Raw genomic sequence first — 19516 nt, 5'->3', positions numbered from 1 at the left:
TGCATACNACAGCTACGGGTAGCCTCAGGACGAGGGACCTGGAACGCGGACAATTTGGAGTCTGAATGGGGGTAAATGGAGAAGAGAGAGCTAATTCCATATGGAAGCATCATCTACAGAGACTGCACTTCCAAGCAACTAGAGGACTGAACCTTCTCTTTGCCTCTCTTTAAGGACTGCAGTACAAATTGTGATCTACGCAGCTGAACGGCTGCGCTTCCATACAGCAACGGCGGAATATAGCCATTCTAAAAGGTTATAGTACAAAATATGAATTATGCAGCTGTAGTTAACCGCACAACCTAAGGTACGCATGCAATAACGTCTGGTCTACGAACCTCGATCCAGAAGTCGAGCTGCGGTCCCGTGACCCCCCATGGGATCCTGGTGGCGAAGTTATAGATACTCATGCATATAGTGGCAGAGAGGAGTTTTGTTCATTAAAATGACAAAATATAGGTGTTTACCATCTGATGGCACAAAAAGCATGAGAAGCGGCAATGCAGATCCTGGTGAGTGATCGACCATCGTTGTCGGCGGCCGGTCGGTTAGCCAACGTGTTTAGACTGAGCCCGGTATGTTGAACTCAGGTCGTAAAGCCTAGCGAGGAAAAGCTTTAATCTCTCAAGAGTTTCAAGTTTAAGCTGGTATTTAAACCCAGGGGGCGAAGGAGAAACTTCTTCGTGCCTTGGGAGCGCAGCTCCACTAGTTCAGACCAACAGCCTTTTACTTGGTCGTAGAATTCCTTCGACCAAAATGTCCTCCAGGTATTGTGAACGAAGATGTTATCTTGCATTGTTGTATCTCGTTACGGTGGTTATTATCCCCGGTGAGGCCAATGCAGCATATCCGGAGCTGACCTCCACGGACGATGTACATTTACTAGAGTTGAGCCAGGCTTCGGAAGATTACTCCATTAGGAACACGAAGGACACCAATTCCATTATAGGAGATTTGGATACGCCTTTCAAGATATCTGAAGGTGCTGCATCTCCCTATCCAGAGCATCCTCTCCCTTTCCATGCGGACACTCAGATCTCGCCACGGCAGAAGGGTCTGGTGGAGCAAGCCAGCCCACAAAGAACCCCTGAAGGTGGTACCCGATCCGTCGTGATCACGGAAGCTTACCTCGTGGGTCATTTGCCAGAGAAACTGCACAGGCCTCCTGACAGGGTCTTTTGGATTCAGAAGCTGCTGGCTTTGGGCTTGCTTCTAACCTGGACCCTCATTGGTCATCGTGCAGCCTCCGACGGAGCTTCAGATGGATTGAGTCGTGCTTTATTGGCTCTTTGGACTGTAAGTCTCTTGATGTCCCTCCTCAGAAGAACGCCCGAGCCCTCTCATTTCATCGTTGCAAGTGCGGGTGTGGCTGGCCAAAGCCAAGCTGCTGGGAGGGGAAAGGGGAAGAGCTCTAGCCTGAGAAAATTCTTCGCCAACGTGTTAACTGTAATGCTTACGCTTATCGTCATAGCTTTATTTGGGCCGTTGATATTTTTTGTTACCGGGGTTCTGTTAGCAGCGATGCTCGCTGCTGTTTTGGGCATTGCTATATGTCTCTCGCGGTAGGCGCCAGGCCTGGCAGGCGGTGCCGCCTGTGAGAGACTAAGCTGACCAGCAGTGTACTGCATGGTCTTGGTAACGATGATTTTTTGTATGCAAACAGCGCACTCTGATTGAAGTCTGCAGTGTCGTTGTTAAATAGGCGTCACGTCTTCAATCAAACATTTGCTTTGCGTGCTGCCCTCTACGGCATTTTACGGAAGTAAAATACATATGAACGGATTCAGTGTACAGCTTTTGCTCGTCCATATTGCCATTTGTTCGCTGATATGGAGCCCGAGATTCAAATATATTATAGCTCCGTTGATCATATACTCGGGGGGAGCTCTCAACACCATTAGGTTAGGAAGGCATTCGTTAGTTCTTGTAATCCAAAATTTCAGACGGGGTTAGGCTGCTTTCTGATGCGAAAGAGACATGAGCTCTCTAGTTTTTGAAGCCCCCTAAGACTCCAAAGCTCCCCACGTCTCGTTCACACCGGTACTTCTGTATCTACCCGTTATGTATAGAGATAACCGAATGGGGAACGCGTCATAAGATGTGCCTCAAGCAGCCTAGATTTTCCAAAGTGTATTTGTTAGTAATTCTGAATAGTAAGCCAGAAAAAAGAAAGGCTAGCGAGTGGGCATTTTGGCACTTTTATATCGCAATTGTGCCACATCACGGCTGCCCCTGCGATGCCAGCACCTCGCTCGTCAGATCATGTAGTTGCAGACTTGAGCCCTTTGAACTACCAAGAAACACACAGCGCCGTGTCTCGCGAGGGCATGAAGCATTCATGTTGATGGTGCGCAGCATGGCGTAGTAATAGGCTACCACTCTGCACTGCGCCAATGGGTTGCAGGTCCCTTCTGAGTGAATATAGAAGCTAAACGGTTCCCTGAGGAAGCTGACTCCCGGGTAACCGCGAATGAGCGTAAGCAGGCGCCATGCCCTTCAGACTAATTCTGCAATGTTGCTGCCGCACCTTCATGTCTTTACTGAACGGTGGCTATGATGTATCGGGCGCACACCAGCAGTATCTCGGGCTAGGTTGTCGACTCCCGCAGTAACATCCCATTGCAGCTTTTGGCCTTTGCATAGCATTTGCAGAACGGAATGATGCGTGGCATCAATGCAGTACGCAACGGCTACGTCTATTCATCATGCAATCCATGCATCGCTCTGTACGTAATTCATAGTTGCTGGCGCAGAGGCGAAGCTGCTTGCGCATGGGGCAACTTAGATGACAAATGTAAGGTTATTTGTCTCAGCATCACAGTGCTGGCGCAGAGGCGAAGCAGCTGGTGCATAGGGCAACTTAGATGACAAATGTAAGTTATGCCGACGTTTGTTGGCAATCGTCGATAGTTTATTGTTGACTACTGTGAAGCCCAGTACTTTGGAACCAGGTAACTCAAGAAGACTGTTGCAGTAAGTGCATATAACGTCCTCCTCATATTGCTGATACCAAAGGATTCGAGAGCGAACCGCCCAATATAAGCCACTGGGTGCTGTTGCCATTTCGCGTTGAGAACAAGCCGGACGCGCGTACTTCCGGAAGTGCACAGAAGCGTTGCTACTCCGAGCCGCTGTCGCTGCTTTCTTCCATAACTGCGTCTGAATCCTCACTATGCGTGTCATCGTCACTTGTCGTAGTGCCTTCACCGGAACTGGAAAGTTCTGAGGCGCTGCCATCACTGATGGGCTGTTCGATGGGGCCTACTACCGGGCGCAGACCTGTGGGTATTTCGCCATTGAGATCATGCCCACCATCAGACGAAGCTATCGAATTATTCCTGCCGGATGGCTTCGCAACAAGAACACTCGTTAAACATGAAGAAGCCTCTGGAGCTGTGGCTCCCTGAAGAGGAGCAGACGCTGCCGAAATTGGCTTAGCATCATCTGCACTGGACGCAGCTCCGTCCTTCTTCTTCTTCAGCGCGGATACTGATGTCGCATTTACCTGTGAAAGTCGCAACCATCTAATGCAGGCACTTACAGATTACGAAGACGCAATGCACCGTTGTGCGCTATGGGGTCCGCTCTGTGTCAAAAATCTGAGTGCGCTGCGTAGCGGAACAACTATTCCGACAGAGCTCTTAACCAGCCTCCATCTGCAGCTACACGCATACGGTGATCAAGCTCAAACGACAAACTAGTTGTGCGGAAGTAAAGCCCGATGTCGCATCCACACCTTGTTGGCTGCCAAAAGCTCTTCGGCCTCTTTATTAAATTCGACTCGGCACGACATTGCGAATGACACCGGCTGAAAATTGCCAGGCGCCTCCTTCACATTATCAGAACTTTTATCATCTTCTGAAATGCCTAATCCCAGCAAAGTGCGTTCTGGAGTATTCTCCTGCTCTGCCTCAATTGCCTTGAGCAACATTGCATCAGGGACAGTCTTCAAATCCGAGTGATGCGCCCAGGTGAGAAGATCTGCACGGAGAAATCACGAACGTGCATCCCCAACCATAATTTAGAGTCGGCAAAATTCTGTCCAGCCGATGATGTTACCGTCAGCGGTAGAGGGATTTATCTGAACAACCTCCCGTAAGGCCCTCCAATTCTAAGCTCAAAGGGCCACGCATTTGCAACAGGTCGGGATGCGGGATAATGTGTACTGGGACGGAAATGCCTGAGCTCTTTCCGACCGATCACAGGAAAACCCAACCGGCGGAAAAAGGCTCTCAAGATTCAAATCGTACCGTCTTCTTCAAAGCCATCTGAAAGCTGTGGGACCATTCCAAGCGGTTCGCTGTCTTCCTTTGCTGCGCATGGTAACCCACACGGTCTTCATAACTTTGCACAACAAAAACTGCCGGCCCACGTAGCGACCGTCTTACGCTGTTTGCAATACCTTTACAGATTCTCTAGTACGCTTCAACCCAATGCATCGGTGCCTCAGCTGCGCAATTTAACGGTGTGCCTTCATCGGGACGCAGCAATAGCAGCGCCATTGGCGCGCTTAGTGCAACCTCACGTTTGCATCGTCGACATTCCAGCATATCGTGTGTGTCAGATCGCGTTTCGCGGAGCTGAAATAAGTCTTTCACTATGTCGGTTGAAAGCCTGCACACCAACAGAATGGCAGCAACCATCTGCTGCCTGCTGAATCAGGTTGCTTCAGGAACAACGTTGCCGGTCATGCAGGCTGCGCGAGTGCTTACGAGTCCTTTATTTGGTTCTCCCCTTCGCTGACGAGCATGGCACTAAGGCCGTCCTTGCATATTTGCCTCTGGAAAATGCGCCCGCAATACAAACGACATCTCACAAGAGAGGTGCCCAGCAAGTTGCAACAGTTTACTGGCCTTCCAATTCCCACAATGCAGTATGCACTAAGTCAGCTGACCTGGTAGATTTTCTCCTCTATAGTCCCCGTGCTAAAAAGTCGATAAATATAACACGTCTTCTTCTGGCCGTCTCTCCAAACACGAGCCAAAGCCTTGCATAGAAAATGACCCAAGTGATACCCAGCGCGGTCGATTTTCTTTGGCCGCTTTGTGCTGGCAGCGTGGGTGTAACAAATGAGCGAAAGACTACTTAGACTGCCGTCTTATATCGGCACCAAAACGGTAGTCTGATAATGCATGCACACCTGTTTGTCATTAGCCGGGTTCCAGTCTGGATCGAAGAGAACGAGGCGGTTAGCGCCTACAAGGTTCACGCCGCAGCCCCCTGCCTTGCTGCTAAGTAGGAACGCGAAGCTGTTAGCTGCCGAGCCACTAGGCTCGTTGAATTTCTGCGTTCGTACGATCCATACACAAGGAGAAAAAGTGCTGCCGAAATCATATCAAGCACAGAGCAAAGGTGTTATACAAAAGACAGCAATCCAGAGATGCCGTACGGTGATAAGATCGTGGCGCTTCTTAATTGATGTCGAGCCGTCCAGGCGAACGCAAGGATAACCAGAATCCTTGCAGAGTCGCTCAAATAAGTCAAGGGTTTGTGTGTAGTTACTGATGAGAACAACCTTGTCGCTTGTATTCACGCGGATGGCATGTAACAGCCTGGTGGAAACAAATCACGCAAATTGCAAATTCACTGAATTCACCAACACCAACATGACAGACGCCCATGTATCGTTGTACCATATTGTGTTGATCGTAGAGAGGAACGCAGACACACACAAGAAGTGCAGGGGGGGTAGTGTTGTGCTTGGCTACGAGTTTTCCCGCCACCTGCAACAGCGTGCAAGGACTCTTCTGTCAGCGTGTCTCATAACCAACCAAACATGGAGGCTCCCGCAATGCGATGGGCGAAATGGCAAAACAACGACTACTCACCTTGCAAGAAGCAGCATCTTCCCCGACATGTCGGGCCGGATTGAGCGAACCCGGGCCTTTGTGCCCTCTATGTCTAGTTCCTCAAAGAGCTTTGCGCACTTCTCGAAACCCTGGAAAGGACGATGACGATGACAACGCAGCAATAACACAAGTACAGTCCTCGGTGTGGGCACAGAAAGAGCTGTTCCCAAGGTTTATCTAGTGCCTCTGGGAAGTGCAGGCTGACGATTAATATATTCCAGGCAAAAATGCGTACAAGCGCATTAACTGGTCTTTATAGGATCGATGCGCAAGCATACAGCGCCATATTGGACTATTTGAGGGAAACGCTCATGCATTTTCTGCGGCAGCAGTGGGCTGAGCGCATGGAAATGCAACATGATATCTGTTTAATTCACTTACCGTAAGAAGGAGAGACTGGTTTTTAACAAGCGTGGGATGGTTACACAGCTTCATGAGTCCTTGTATTGACGATAGGACCTTCCCAGTGACACCCGAAGATCCACCGACACCATCTGCGTCTAAAATCTTTCTGCAGCTAAGGGTCACGCCAAAAGCAGCAACAAATGGCTATACTATTTTACACCACATCACTGTCGAAACTGGGATGGGCCAGAATGTAACATTAGTGTAGATTGTGTCAAGTCCCCTAAAGAGACGCAACACACTTCATGGCTCCCGACGCAATATGTTGCCATTTGCAACTGCCGATATCAAGATTAGCTTACCATTTGGACCTCAGAAATTCTTGATAAAAGGCAACTTGCAGTGGCGTGAGGTTGCAGAATACATTCTGTTTCAGTAGATCCGCACACACGCCAGAGCCTATGCAATTGCTAGAAAGGAAGACTACACGCCCTCATGAGGCTACGCATTCAAGTCCGTGCACGGCAGGTTAGTTAAAAGCAGAGCAACTCACGATGATAACCTTGGGAGGCAATACTTTTGCCAGAAGGGCATTCGTGCGCCGAAGAATAAAAAGGTTCGTAATAGAAGACAGTTCTGTTAGCCTTTCAGCTGCAAGTTCCTGTTCAGACTCCGTCGCTCCAGGCTCTCTTCCAACAAGAATAGGCGATGCATAACGTCTACGAAATGTATGCGCATCTCCTAAGTAATCGCATCCCAACCCCCCCAACACACATTATTTCGTTTCACTTGTTTATGGTTGCAGACTTGATGACGGCGATACTATTGAGGTGCAAAGGCGTATAGTCATCTAGTTCCGTCGCCTGGTACATGTAGCTAGTGGCACCTTTCGTTAATATCCTGAATAAGCCCCGACAAGCTAGAAAAGTTTCATAGGAGCCTGCAGAGCAGCAGCACAGCCCTTACCAAGGACATTGGGGTTGCAGAGGGACACTAGGGAGAAAAATTCGTCCAGATCATTTTGGATAGGAGTGCCACTGAGAAGGAGCCGGCGTTTGGCGGGGAGTTGGCTGATAGCGACGGATGTCTTCGTCCTGTCGTTTTTCAGCCGATGTGCTTCATCACAGATGATAAGATCAATCGGGACAGATGCAACACGATGCGCGTGCGCTCTGAATGTTTCGTAGCTCGCAATGAGAACGCGAGACTGCGAACACGCATGCAACGCAAAGCTTCGGCACATGACCTCAACCAAAAATGGGGAGCTCGTGCTAGGTGGAGCATGAGAAGCGCAGCGGCCTAGAAGCTCATGCGACACACTGGAGCTTGCAAAGATACAAAAAGTCTCTCGTGCACCACATCTCTTGCACAGCACATCGTAAGCCTCGCGCTAGGTGGCACTGGGAGCGTGAAGCTCGGAGTCCAACAAGGATCTGGCCTGTTCTAGGGTTCCAGGCCGCCGTCATAGTAAGTACAACGAGCTACATGCAATGGCAGCGTACCTGGCGATCATATTTGAAGCCTTCAAACTTCGAAACAACTTTGTCTTTGCAGCTGTCAGCTACAGCAGTGCACGGACATCGCCCTTGCAGCCACTTTTGCAACTCTGCAGCCCAGTTGTTGACCAGAGATGCCGGACACACTACCAGAGCTCGCCGTGCAGCTAAGGCAATAAAGCATCAGAGNCCCTAGTGACCATGCATTGATGCACCCAGATCATGCATCGGTCGGCTTGCCTGGTACAACGTCAATTCCCTGCTCCAGAAGAGTCCAGAGGATTGTAATACTCTGTAAAGTTTTTCCTAGCCCCATATCGTCTGCAAGAATGCAGCCGAAGCCGTCGAAATCCTTGAGGCCCATCAGGCATTCAAATACAAAGCGCACACCCTCCCTCTGATGTTCGCGTAGCCACCTAAGTCCCGCAGTAAGCAAAAAGTACCACACAGTATATAGTGCTCCAGGAAAGTGCAATCTAACAAGCCGGCGAATGGAAACAAGTAGAAAGCGCACTGAGCTATGTGTCCCGAATGAAACTGGTTGTTTAGGCGTCGGAAGGAACATCCTACACACTACTTTTTCCAATATCAATGGGCTTACCGCGTCAGCATGGGGTCTACTTCTACCTTACGCTCGCCTGCTTTCTGGGGTTCATAAAGAATAAGAGGAGCTCCGGCGGGGATTTCAGGTGCAGCGGCCGGAGAAAGAGGCGGCGGACTTTTGAATTGCTTGGTATTGGTAAGGAAGCATGCAGAACGTTTCATGCGGATCCCCAGCGTCTTTCGAAGGGACTCTTCGCTGCATCCTGCGAGATCACACATATATTCCCTTTCTAATAGTGAATGGGCACCCACTTCTAACATCAGAACCATCATCGGAAACGCTTGGTAGATTTTGCGCTGGGTTCTTGGGCAGCAAAGAAGTGCTATTCCAAAGCACTGTTCCCCATAGGTTGAGTGGGAAATGCACAAGGCGTCCCGGCTTGCCTGGAAGATGGCCCTTTAGTGGGCTTTTGAAAGGCTTGAATAAAATAGAAGACCCAGCCTCGACCGTCAGAAGGGGCATTAATGGAGCTCTAACGAGGCACAGTGACGGTCCAGTCGACTCAGCTCCCCGGCCATGAGCCGCATCCCCCTCCCTACACGCAATCCATATGGTAACAATGTACGAACTGATCCCCGTGTACCATTCACCTGATTTTCTGCATGAGGAGAAAGGACTATATGGACTTACGGAGGCTTGGGGTTCAGGACACGCCGCATCGTGAAGCTGCGGGTTGCTGTCGCCGGGTAGATGGGTAAAGTTGCAGCTCGCTAATTCCCGGAGAGTTCCCGCTCAAATTGAATGTATAAACCACTCCCCTGGATCCAGTAGGCGGAAATGCAAGGACCGAAGCTGACTTCATTTGTAGGTCCGGAAAACAGCGCGAGGCAAGACGAAACGCGCAGATCCCCTAGAGGCGTAATTACTTAAATCGCAGGGCCAGATGTTGCCTCAACCAATGAAGTACCGTACGTCTGACTTGTTTTCCTTCTTTTCAGCGTCACATGCAGTCTCCTGCTGGCGCTTCCCACCTCAGGTCAACGGAGTTTTGAAAAAATAGATAAGTGTTCTTTGTCTGGACCCCTCATCTGGGCCACGCCAAAAAACTAGAATGGTAATTTCTTCCCTCGTGTAATGAAAAACTGTTCGGCTAACAAAATGGAGAAGGAAGCACGGGGGGGTCGCGGAGGTGTTCCTCGGGTGAGTGGTTCATCCACAAGGCAAAGGGAGAAAAGTCGGGCAGATATTAACCATATTGTCTTCTCAAAATTTATCCTTTTGACATAAAAGGACGTAATTGTATGAGAGACTCTCTTAAGGAGGCTTTCTTAAAGAACACTGAATTCGTTGTGGTGGAACAGCCATCGACCCCACCAACCCCGTTTAGCCCCACGAAACCACTGGGCAGCAAAACCCTTGCAACGATGCAGATAACTAAATTCCCTAATTAATTCATTCGATCCTCCTCAAATCTACAATTTCGACTGACAGACATTGCACTAGTCTTATCTCCCATTCAGGCAGTGACAGCGGTCTAGCTCCAACGCTAAGGATAGGTGAGCCGACGGCATAAACACAGCACCATACAAGACCGTGAAGACGTATCTCCTATTTATAGCACCACCTAACCCCAAGCCTTCACTTAACGTATTTGACGTGCAAAGTTGGGGAAAACGGAATAATTTTCGAAACGCCAGGTTATCCATATCAGCTGTATTGTAATGCGCGCCACCACGGCCCTTGTAGCACGATTTGACTAAGTTGATACGTCTGTTTTCACTTGCTTGGAGGCCGGATACTGAGACATGTAGCAGTCTTCCAACTGTATACAGCGTTATGGCATGCACCACAAGATGAGATGCGTATACGTGCGTGGGCGTCCTGCTTGCGTCAGGAGTTGCTGCAGGGTGCGCTACACCTTGAGAGAGGCTGCATCCTCTGCGCATCGGCCTTATTCGCTTGTTCGGTTGTGCTTGCGCTCATGACGCCTTGAGACTGTTTTCCTCTCCAGTCCAAGTCTAAGTACTTTGGTGTCACCAACCGCAACCGACCTCCCCTACAGGTACCCTGTGAACTTTCATTTCAAGTGCTTTGAGTTTATAGAGGACGGTGCCTGACTAAGATCGAGGACTCCTTACGCACGTGGTCCCCATTGGTGCAGGTACAGGATCAATAGTGTTATCTAGTCATTCACAGCTCGTACTCGGCTGAGTTCCTTGAATTTGTCCCGTGTGGGATGGTGCGGTTGTACTAAGATATCTTAGGCAGTACACCCTCTACCGTTGCAGAATTGTAAGAAGATCACCGCGCTTGCCATGTATGGATGCTCGAACTTACTAGGGTTGTTGCGTTTCGTCAAATATACGCTTCGTCTTTGTTTGCATAGGGGTAGTCTGTGGGCTTCGTGTGCCAGCACACCCTACCGCCACATATGGCACAGCTACTCTAGTGAAACGGTGTCGCTCGGTTTGTCCATGTGCCTTTGCAGAAACAAATTTGCTTGACTATCCTAAGACGGACGATGCGGTGAATATCTAGTAGCAACGTGCAGTGCCGAGTTGCCGCCAAGGGAGACTTCTGGGAGGCACCGACACTTGTATAGCCCTCTATCAACCACAAGCACAGGAATCCCATTCTTGAAAGCAATCATATAACTCTCAACTTCTGACTTTCTTTGGTTGTGACTTATAATGCTGTAAGTTTTCCGAAGCTCCATACATGCGCATAAATTGTGTAGCACCGCCGCCACAAACTACTAAGCCGTGGGACGGCAACGCTGTTGGGCCCTGTGTATGGAAGTCCAGATATCCATTGGAAACGACACCAGAGCTTCTGCTTTTGTCAATGTGTTAGTCCGGCACAGCGCTAACATGGCAGATGAAAACGAGTCTTCTGGCGGACTTTGACTTCGTGCTCGTCAGTTACACAAGGAGATCTACCGTGGCCACATCACTGCGCCATTTCATCAAAAGCGGCGTTAATAACAGCTTCCTATGTCCGCTTTTGGCAAATTGCCGGGGCTGTTTGCATGTTTTTATTGAGGTCATAGCACAAAGGTCCCCAGCCGTCGCGCGGCCTCAGTATAGCTTAGCCTTTTTTAAACTGTAAGTCTCCACGATCCGCAACTGTACAAGCAGATGGATGCGGGTGGATTGATTCTCTCTTGGTTGAGCGGACTTCGCTCGGCTCAAGACCCAACCTTTTTAGCACATGGCGCTTTGCACGATACACGTTATTCAGCGCCTGGTGCTGTATCCAGGTGTTGCCTGGCTCCAGTGGAGTTGAGACAAGCAGACATAGCTCCCCTGATAAATCTATCCCAAGGTGTAGACCTGAATACGGTTCGAATCCGCGTCGAAGTCAACCATATCCTGTGTATATTCGCGGAATTAATTTGCAACAATCACTCGTGTCCACTTCATAACCCCCTGTGTGCATCTCTGTCCCCAGCACATCTGGGAATGCGCATTGGGTTCTGCGGACGCTCAAGCGGAGTCAAACATCGTATTGTTCGGCCCGCGTTAAAGCATCCTCGTTGGTTGCCAAGCAATCAACCCGAGAAACGTTTAGTAAAAATCTCGGATTATGTCTTTTTATGCCCAAAGCTTCAGTAGCTGATTCCCGACAAAATGCTCGTGGATGCGGAGACAGAGTGCAGGATCAGTTCTGGCCTGAAATAGGCGCATGTCCTGGGCTCTAAGTACTTAGCCTTCTTTGAATATAAGCCCATGTAGAATGTTGCAGATGCAGTTTCACAGAATTGCAGTGCTGAAACGGCGACATAAATCTTTCAGATGAGCCGACTCCGAATCGATTTCCCAACTTGGTGCATGCAGGGGGGCCCCCAGGGGCACATATTGTTGTTACATAGAGTACGATTATTGTCCACTTTAGAACCAATGAAAATATATTATTTTGAGCATTTTGTATGGTTACGCACATCTGCCAGCCATTCAGTGGATAGGGCGGGGTCCCAGAAATTGGGTGCATCAACGGTAGATCGACATAACTGAAGGGATTAGTTCTTTGCAAGTAGAACACGCGCCATCCTTCCAGCACCAGTCATACAATTTCTTGCATTGCTTCATTAAATGATCCGTTGGTAGCCCACCAGGTGGAAGTGTCCTGTCGCCTGCAGTCCAATATCCAGCTTCGTGGCAATGGGGTTTGGACGGGGTCGCACGCGGGGAGGCCGAGCAGAGTCACTTCGTAGAAGTCGGAACTCTACGAGGATTCCTTCATCTCTTCGCAAAGAACTTGTAGATCGAGAAGCTAGTGATGCCGGCTATGGTTCTGATGGATCCTCAGATGGCAAGTCGGAAGTTGACTTCCTTTCGCGCGTGTTTCATTGTATACAATGTACTGACCACACTGCCCACTCCTGGGCTTTCCAGAGGCGCGAATCGCTAGTTGTGTACTTTACTTGCCGCAGGAACGGAACAGACGTCGCAGCCTTACGGCCAGCCAGCACAACGCCGACAGTTGTCCCGAAAGGAGCGTAGAAAACAACTGCGTGCGCAGCAGCGGCAGCAGAAGAAAGAACATCAGAAGCTGAGGAAGAGGCAACGCATGCAACAGGGAGTTGCCGCTGTGGCGTGTCAGCAGTATAGCAGTGGGGAGAGAAAGAATGAACGACCGCCAAAGCAACGAACTTCGGGATCAGAGGGAGTTGGGTTCACAAGGGTTGATGAAGAAGGGCTAGACCACCTAGACAGTGAAACTTCAACGCATGAAACTTCGCANGGTTCACAAGGGTTGATGAAGAAGGGCTAGACCACCTAGACAGTGAAACTTCAACGCATGAAACTTCGCAGGACAGCGACAGTATAGATGAAGCAGATGTAACCCTGCGGGAGGCGCGTAAACGGCAACGACACGGCGACACTGCGCTGCAGCGTGAACTTGAAGGGAGTTTGGGCATTAGGGGCGACAAAGTGGATTCTGCAGAATCATCGCGAGCAAGAGCCAAGGTGAGAAACGAGCTGAAGGCTGATGACTTTGATTTGCAGTTACAGGATATCTTGGTAGGGCCCCAGTGGCTGTGCAACTTGACTGGAGCGAAATCTGCTGCACTTTTCCATGCTGCTAATTCCTCCACATAGCAGCCTATACACCCATCTCTAACGTGCAGTGCGATGTTTGACATTTGAATGGCGTCTGTAGGCTGAGAGCCTGCTGTTGATGTGGCTTTACTTTTCAGGAGGGAAACAGGACTGAGGCTAGTCACCCAGTGAACATAGGCTGTAAGTGCAGCATTCAAACCCCAGATACTTGTTGTGTGGTCACGCTGTTCGAATTTTAGCCTATATATATTCATGAGGCATGCATGAATATATGTAGTTGCGCCGACACCCATGCTTCGGCAGGAAGGTTGGAGGGAGCTTGCTGGTTCAATGCGCCACCGAAAAAGGCTAGAGTGATGACTCCAGAGTCCACGTGCCCTGGATGCATATTAGGGATGTGACGCTGGGTTCAGCTACTATCCAGTCTGTGGAGGCGCTTCACANGTGCCCTGGATGCATATTAGGGATGTGACGCTGGGTTCAGCTACTATCCAGTCTGTGGAGGCGCTTCACACTAAAGCTTTTGGTGCAGTTTCGTTGTCATGCCACTTGGCTGTCTCCCTCTGCAGGCGGAAACTCCTCTAGAAAGCCCTTACTCAGTAAACCAAAGGAACTCAAGATGCCTGGTGATAGGCGCGCGAGGTACGAAGCGTCACGGGCAAGCGGAAGTATTGGAGCTGCAGCTGCGGCTTTGAAAGAGGACCAGGAAAGAGAGCAGAAGCACAGTTACGACCCCCTTCGTGAAGAGTTAAGGATACTTGAAAGACGGCTTGGCATAAGCTCAAGTGGTTCAAGTAAAACGAAGGAGGCCAGAGAAAAGAAAAGAAGAAAACTCAGAGAGGAGCTGGAGGCAGACGGCTTCGACTTAGAGCTGCAGGATGTTTTGGACGGAATCCTAGTGAGCTTCACTTACTCTGGCATAACGGATGAAACACGAGCTGTTTCGCTGTATGTAAATGCATTTACGAGGTAGTGCCTTTTTGATCGTGGTCCCACTGGATCATTAAAAGTTGTAGGGCAATTGTTGGTCGTTTTCGCAGGGTAGTGGTGCAACGGAAGTCGAAAGCTCTGACCCTGACAAATCAGTTGGTGAGCCCTCGTGATGACAAAAAATGTCATGTTCAAAAGGTGCTTAAGAAATAGGCGCGCAGTAGAGGGCAGTTTCTTCGTATGCACAGGACCCACTTGTGGGACTATATATTTCATGGGGTTCGATGTCGACTCTAAATCTGCCGCAGTTGCCACATTCGTTTGCTGCGCTGCAGAGGGGGACGAGATGGGAGAGTCTGAAGGGGAATCCGACAGTGCTTCCGTGGGGGTTGCCGATTCAGAAGCAGGGTCTACTTGNGGAGGGCGGCCCTGTCTCTAGTGTCTACGTGGCCCCGCACCGCCGCCGGGAAGCTACAGATGGCTCTGAAACAGCCTCAAGCAAGGCGGCTCTGGAGGCAGTTAGGATTGAAGTCGTACGCGCATTGAACCGGGTTTCTGAAGGCAACGTGGATCCTGTTTTCCGTCAGCTGTTGCATGTCATACAGCAAAGTGCTGCTGGCGTGAGTAATGGACTTCTGGAGCTTCTTTGGGCAATGAAGACTCGGTGCCTTCTGTGCAGTTCCCCTCACTTGTAACCCATAGCGAATCCTATACGTGGTGACAGGCGTGAATATTCGGGTGACAAGGGCTTTAGAGCCAAGTGGTATTGTTGGTTGTGCTTTGCGTCGTCTTGATGCAGCTTCGACGCCAGATCCAGAAGGGTGAAGCCGCCGAATTCCTAAGGAAATATACTGTTGGTGTGCGAGGGGTCTTGTGTGACCAGTTGATGCAGTCCTGCATACACAGCCGTTTCTCAACTAATTCGCTTATTGCCACTCAAACGGCCTTGTGCTGTGCCCTTGGGAAGACGTGGGATATTGAAGTGAGGTCTACGCGAAGGAGGGATGGGGGGGCATCTCACTTGTAAAATGTCGGCATTTGCTTTTGGCTTTTGTCGTCACGCAGGAGCCTTTTTTTGCTGCAAGATCAGAGCAGAAGTCAACTGACGTCGGCGAGCTATGTGGACATCTGCATGTGTTCAGCTTTGTCGGGACGTTCTCGCAGCACTGGCTGTCTGCTTCTCCAGCAATTTTGCCAGGGCCTTGATACAACGGACTGAGCAACCAGAAGCCGTGGCGGCAGACACAGCCTCGTTAACAACTCGCCACGCAGTCGTGGGAGTTTGCTGCTTGTATGATTTTGGCTTCGTCTCACCACGCCTATTTGTGGAGCTAATCTGGCGAGTTTCTGGCATCCGAAGAGGTCCCAAGGCCATGGACGAGCACGTCGTCGAGCTCACAGATTTCCGAATAGAGCTATTGCTTTTGCTTCTCCGATTGGGAGGCGAAAAGCTCCGTCAAGATGACACGCCGCTCTTCACCACGACGTGGAAAACGCTTGAATGCGTGGTGCAGCATCAAGGCAACGGCCGATCGCAACGTCTTGATGCTCTAGAGGGGAACGTAGCTGAGGCGGGTGAGACGCTGGAAAATACGCAGTGCGCACGCAACACCTGCTCCTGCAAACTGACTTTAGTGAATATTGCTTCTAAACTGTCTTGTGGCTAATTGATGTGGTGCTGGTGCATCGACAGGGCGTCTGAGAGCTTTACTTCTAGAGCTGCAGGACCTAAAATCCGGCAAACAAAAGGGAAGGCTAATGCTCATCAAGGCATCGCAGACTGCCCTGAGGTGAGCAGTTGCGAAGGCGGTGCTTGAGGTTGGCTACCCTCGGCGCGCTTGACGGGTAATGATAGAATTCTAACCTTCGCATCCCCGTCGTATGTGTAGCATTTTATGTCCGTAATCGTCTTCGCGGCCAGCTTGCTTTCGATGTTGCAGGCGCTGGCTGAGCAGCAGCACTGTTTTCGGTTCCAGCTTCCTCTCCACGCAATTCCAGATAAGTGGATCATGGGAAGATTTAGAACAAGGCCACCGTCCAGAGCTATCAAAAAAAGCCGCCGTCGCTGCTCACTGCCAACAACAGCAGCAGCTGCAAGCAGGGGATTTCAAAAGCGCTCCAGATGCATTCGCAAGTGGAGCGGCGGCAAACAGCCTCCGGCAACAGGCAGCACTTCTGAGGTATGGAACTAGTAGAAGGTGCTCCAATGCAAATTGTAGTTGTGAGNCCGGCAACAGGCAGCACTTCTGAGGTATGGAACTAGTAGAAGGTGCTCCAATGCAAATTGTAGTTGTGAGGTAAACTTGCGGTGCCCTGGCGGCCGGTGAGCACTGGAAAAATCCCCTCCTGTGGGATGGTCAAGTGTACCTTGCAATTTCAGCGTCATCTCACGTTTCACTAATCGCGCGTGCACGCAGGTTTAACACGGAGCTGCAGCAGAGCCTGTTCGAGTGTTTTGTAACAGCCAACAGTCCAGATCATGCCCTTCAACTGTTACAGAACTCCGGCCATCTGTCATTGAAAAAAGTTATTGTAAGTGAGCTTCCACCCAACCAGTGCAATGCGCAGTGAGTGCAGCATAAAGGATAACCTACTGCTTTCCACAGGAAGTGATCGGATGGACTGATCACTTTCCACTGAAAGTGATCGGATGGACAACGGTGCTCTTCGTTCCAAAGCAAACCGGAAGCCTTCAAGGCAGCATCAGAGTTGCAACAGCTTCAAGGTCCATTCTGCATGGTTGGTCAGGCTTGTGTGTTCTGTTTGTTCTTCAGATAACTCAGACTGTTGCTGTCGCGATGCAGTGCTGCTTGCAAGAAAAGTTTTATAACCAGTTTTACGGGATGGTGCTATCTCGCCTCTGTGGCATTTGCGTTTGCCAAGCGGCCCAAAATGGGAATAACGCTGTATGCAAGTGTTTCCTTGTCTGCGAAAAAGGAGCGGCTCGGTACCGCCGCACCGTACAGAGGGGACTTGCTGCCCAGGCTTCGGCTGCCCACGGATTCTCCGTAAGACGACTCCTTAACCTGGCAAAGCTCACTGCTTTCCTGGTAAGCCATTTTCTCTAACTAAAGCAGTGGGTGGAATAAGCAGCCAGCCCGAGGAAGGTGATCCTGTGGTCTTTCCTTCGCACGATATGCTGGACTGGTGTACGCAATATTTTTGACTGTTGTGACCGACATCGTGGCTGACCCCCACAGGAGCGCCTCACCTCTATTTCGTATGCTTCTGTATTTCAGATCCGGCTGCATATTGCGGATTTGCGCATTGTCCGTTTCTTGAACTTCGACAGCGCAGGAGAAAAGCAAGGCCCCATGGGACTGTCGGGGAAACTTGGGATATTTCTGCGAGAGGTAAGTTTCTTCCGATGTAGCGGAGAGTTGCGCAGCAGTTTAACTTGAGAATTTGTTGTCGCATGGCTTGAATTCGTACACCTCCCAATATTCACCAGTCTCGTGTTACCAGACATAATGACGCGCGTACCGCGCGTGATAGCCTGCCACCTCTGACGTTCATATCATAGGTACGTTGGTAAGAAGTGCATGTTCTACATTGGCCTGCATTTGCTTCATGGATGGTGTCGCCCTTTTTGCAGATTTGCGTTGAGCTTCTTTGCTGTCCGACAGCGGCAGGCTCACCCTTGCCAGCAAGGGAGGACTGGAAAGAGTCCGCAGTTGCATACTTTAAATGCCTTGGGTCAATGAGCGATATATGCGAGGCGTTTATCACGATACTGCAAGATGTCGTTTTGCCAACCATATCTGTGGATTCCGCCGGCAAGAGCAGTGCAGAACAGGCACTGAAGGCTTCAGTAGTGAAGTCAGCCATACGCACTCTGTTGGCCCACAGGGAGCCGGATACTTGAGGCCGATAGACTCTCCTTTTTTTTCTAGTCTGAACTGCGACAACTGTTTGTCGAAGGCGCGTAGTTAGGAAAGTGTGCCCCATACGGACGGGATAAGGGCGACTTTACACGCCAGGGCTACCACAGCCAATGCGCATGTGTGGCGTAATAGTGACGGAGCTGGAGTCCCATCAAAAGCCATTGTGAAGTCATCCCCTTTTGAGGCTGTTTCTCTGCTAGCAGCGCACGCTAGAGCAGCCCGTTGGATGGAGTTAGTGTATACACGCAGTTCAACTAGAGCAGATTCAGGCACTTCAAGTGGTTNGCAGCCCGTTGGATGGAGTTAGTGTATACACGCAGTTCAACTAGAGCAGATTCAGGCACTTCAAGTGGTTAATAATAATTGCTGCGACCCGAAACAGGGGCGGCATTCCTTATATGCCAGTGACAGCTCTAAGCACCGTTTGAATGCAATCTAAGCGATACGCTGCAAAGGGGAACTGGTATCGACTCTCCCAATTAGCTCCGCAATTCTGGTCCGTTTCTCTTATGGTGCATGTGGCGAGTCCCCACCCGATGCACGTTGCTCGGGAGTTCCACATTTAAAGGGTCGCATCTTCAGACTCCTGTTCACCATGTTGCTTTACGCTGAGAAAGATGATGTAACCCATTTGTCCTGTTCTTCTCGACGTGGGACGACAACGTTGCATTCACCAAGACGCAACTAGCCAAAGTCTTGCTCAATGCACTTTAACATGAAGCAATCAGCCACAGCACCACGTGTACGATAAAGTCCCAATTGGAAGGGATCCTCATAAACCGCAGACAGGCGGTCTGCATCAGCCGTTGCCCCTAGTCGGCAATGAGGCTTGCCGGTGCGTTTGCAGAGGACTGTTTCCCATTCCTCTGCGAAGAAGCCGCTGCCTGCGAAGCTCGCTGCACTGATTCGACACGCTGGCCGATTAGAGCACTAACGTGCCCTACCTGCTTAGCCCAGGCCTCTGCTAGTCCGCTACCAGCCGCAGCAACAGCTGTTACACCCTTGCTTGCGCCAGAAGAAGCACCGCCTCCTGCCCTTGATGGGAAAATGCCTGAGTTGTCTGTATCAGAAGAGCCCCGTTTCAGCCAAGACTGCAAACCGCGCGATACGGAGTCCACCGCTGCAGGACAACGGCATCACAACAAAAGCAAAAACTTCAACAACAAGCTTTGTGGCACACAAACACAAAACGTGTGAACGCACTTGCGGCACCAGAACCAGTCTACAGGAGAGGATCTCACAAAATTCCCCCTGTACAGCTATTGTGCTAAATAACGTGCCGAGGCTACAAATTATGTTTAACCAAGCGCCAAAATCATACCATCATCCAGCCTCAGCCTGTGTAACTGTTTTAGCGCCTCCTTCGGCGCTTGCTGCTGCTCCTCTTCCTTGTTTGCGTTGCTTG

At 50.2% G+C, this 19516-nt stretch overlaps 3 protein-coding genes across 3 annotated transcripts; 2 read left to right on the top strand and 1 right to left on the bottom strand.

The window, feature by feature from the left end:
• Nucleotides 1-756: 756 nt before the first annotated feature.
• On the top strand, nucleotides 757-1566 carry EMH_0010040 (uncharacterized protein; the record flags this gene model as incomplete). The annotated part of the gene is made up of 1 exon (XM_038022629.1): nucleotides 757-1566. The coding sequence occupies one exon, from the start codon at nucleotides 757-759 to the stop codon at nucleotides 1564-1566; it is 810 nt and encodes a 269-aa protein (XP_037878483.1).
• Nucleotides 1567-3118: 1552 nt separating this feature from the next.
• EMH_0010030 (DNA repair protein rad54, putative) lies at nucleotides 3119-8563 on the bottom strand (the record flags this gene model as incomplete). Its single annotated transcript, XM_038022628.1, has 15 exons — nucleotides 3119-3505; nucleotides 3737-3981; nucleotides 4251-4313; nucleotides 4526-4614; nucleotides 4713-4780; nucleotides 4895-4987; nucleotides 5141-5284; nucleotides 5390-5552; nucleotides 5829-5938; nucleotides 6231-6308; nucleotides 6748-6935; nucleotides 7161-7401; nucleotides 7697-7857; nucleotides 7982-8106; nucleotides 8292-8563. The coding sequence occupies 15 exons, from the start codon at nucleotides 8561-8563 to the stop codon at nucleotides 3119-3121; spliced, it is 2427 nt and encodes an 808-aa protein (XP_037878482.1).
• Nucleotides 8564-12394: 3831 nt separating this feature from the next.
• Nucleotides 12395-18092, top strand: EMH_0010010 (uncharacterized protein; the record flags this gene model as incomplete). The annotated part of the gene is given in 16 exon segments (XM_038022627.1): nucleotides 12395-12549; nucleotides 12667-12715; nucleotides 13049-13258; nucleotides 13435-13477; nucleotides 13867-14245; nucleotides 14338-14386; nucleotides 14563-14644; nucleotides 14648-14760; nucleotides 15027-15209; nucleotides 15370-15802; nucleotides 15921-16017; nucleotides 16168-16407; nucleotides 16645-16759; nucleotides 17002-17277; nucleotides 17467-17580; nucleotides 17823-18092. Coding segments are annotated over 16 exon segments (2808 nt in total).
• Between the last annotated feature and the right edge of the window lie 1424 nt (nucleotides 18093-19516).

This window comes from Eimeria mitis, genomic scaffold, assembly GCF_000499745.2.
Source record: "Eimeria mitis Houghton genomic scaffold, Emh_scaff375, whole genome shotgun sequence".
NCBI classification, from domain to species: Eukaryota; Apicomplexa; class Conoidasida; order Eucoccidiorida; family Eimeriidae; genus Eimeria; species Eimeria mitis.
Note: the sequence above shows the minus strand (reverse complement) of the source record. Positions and strands in the feature narration are given on the sequence as shown.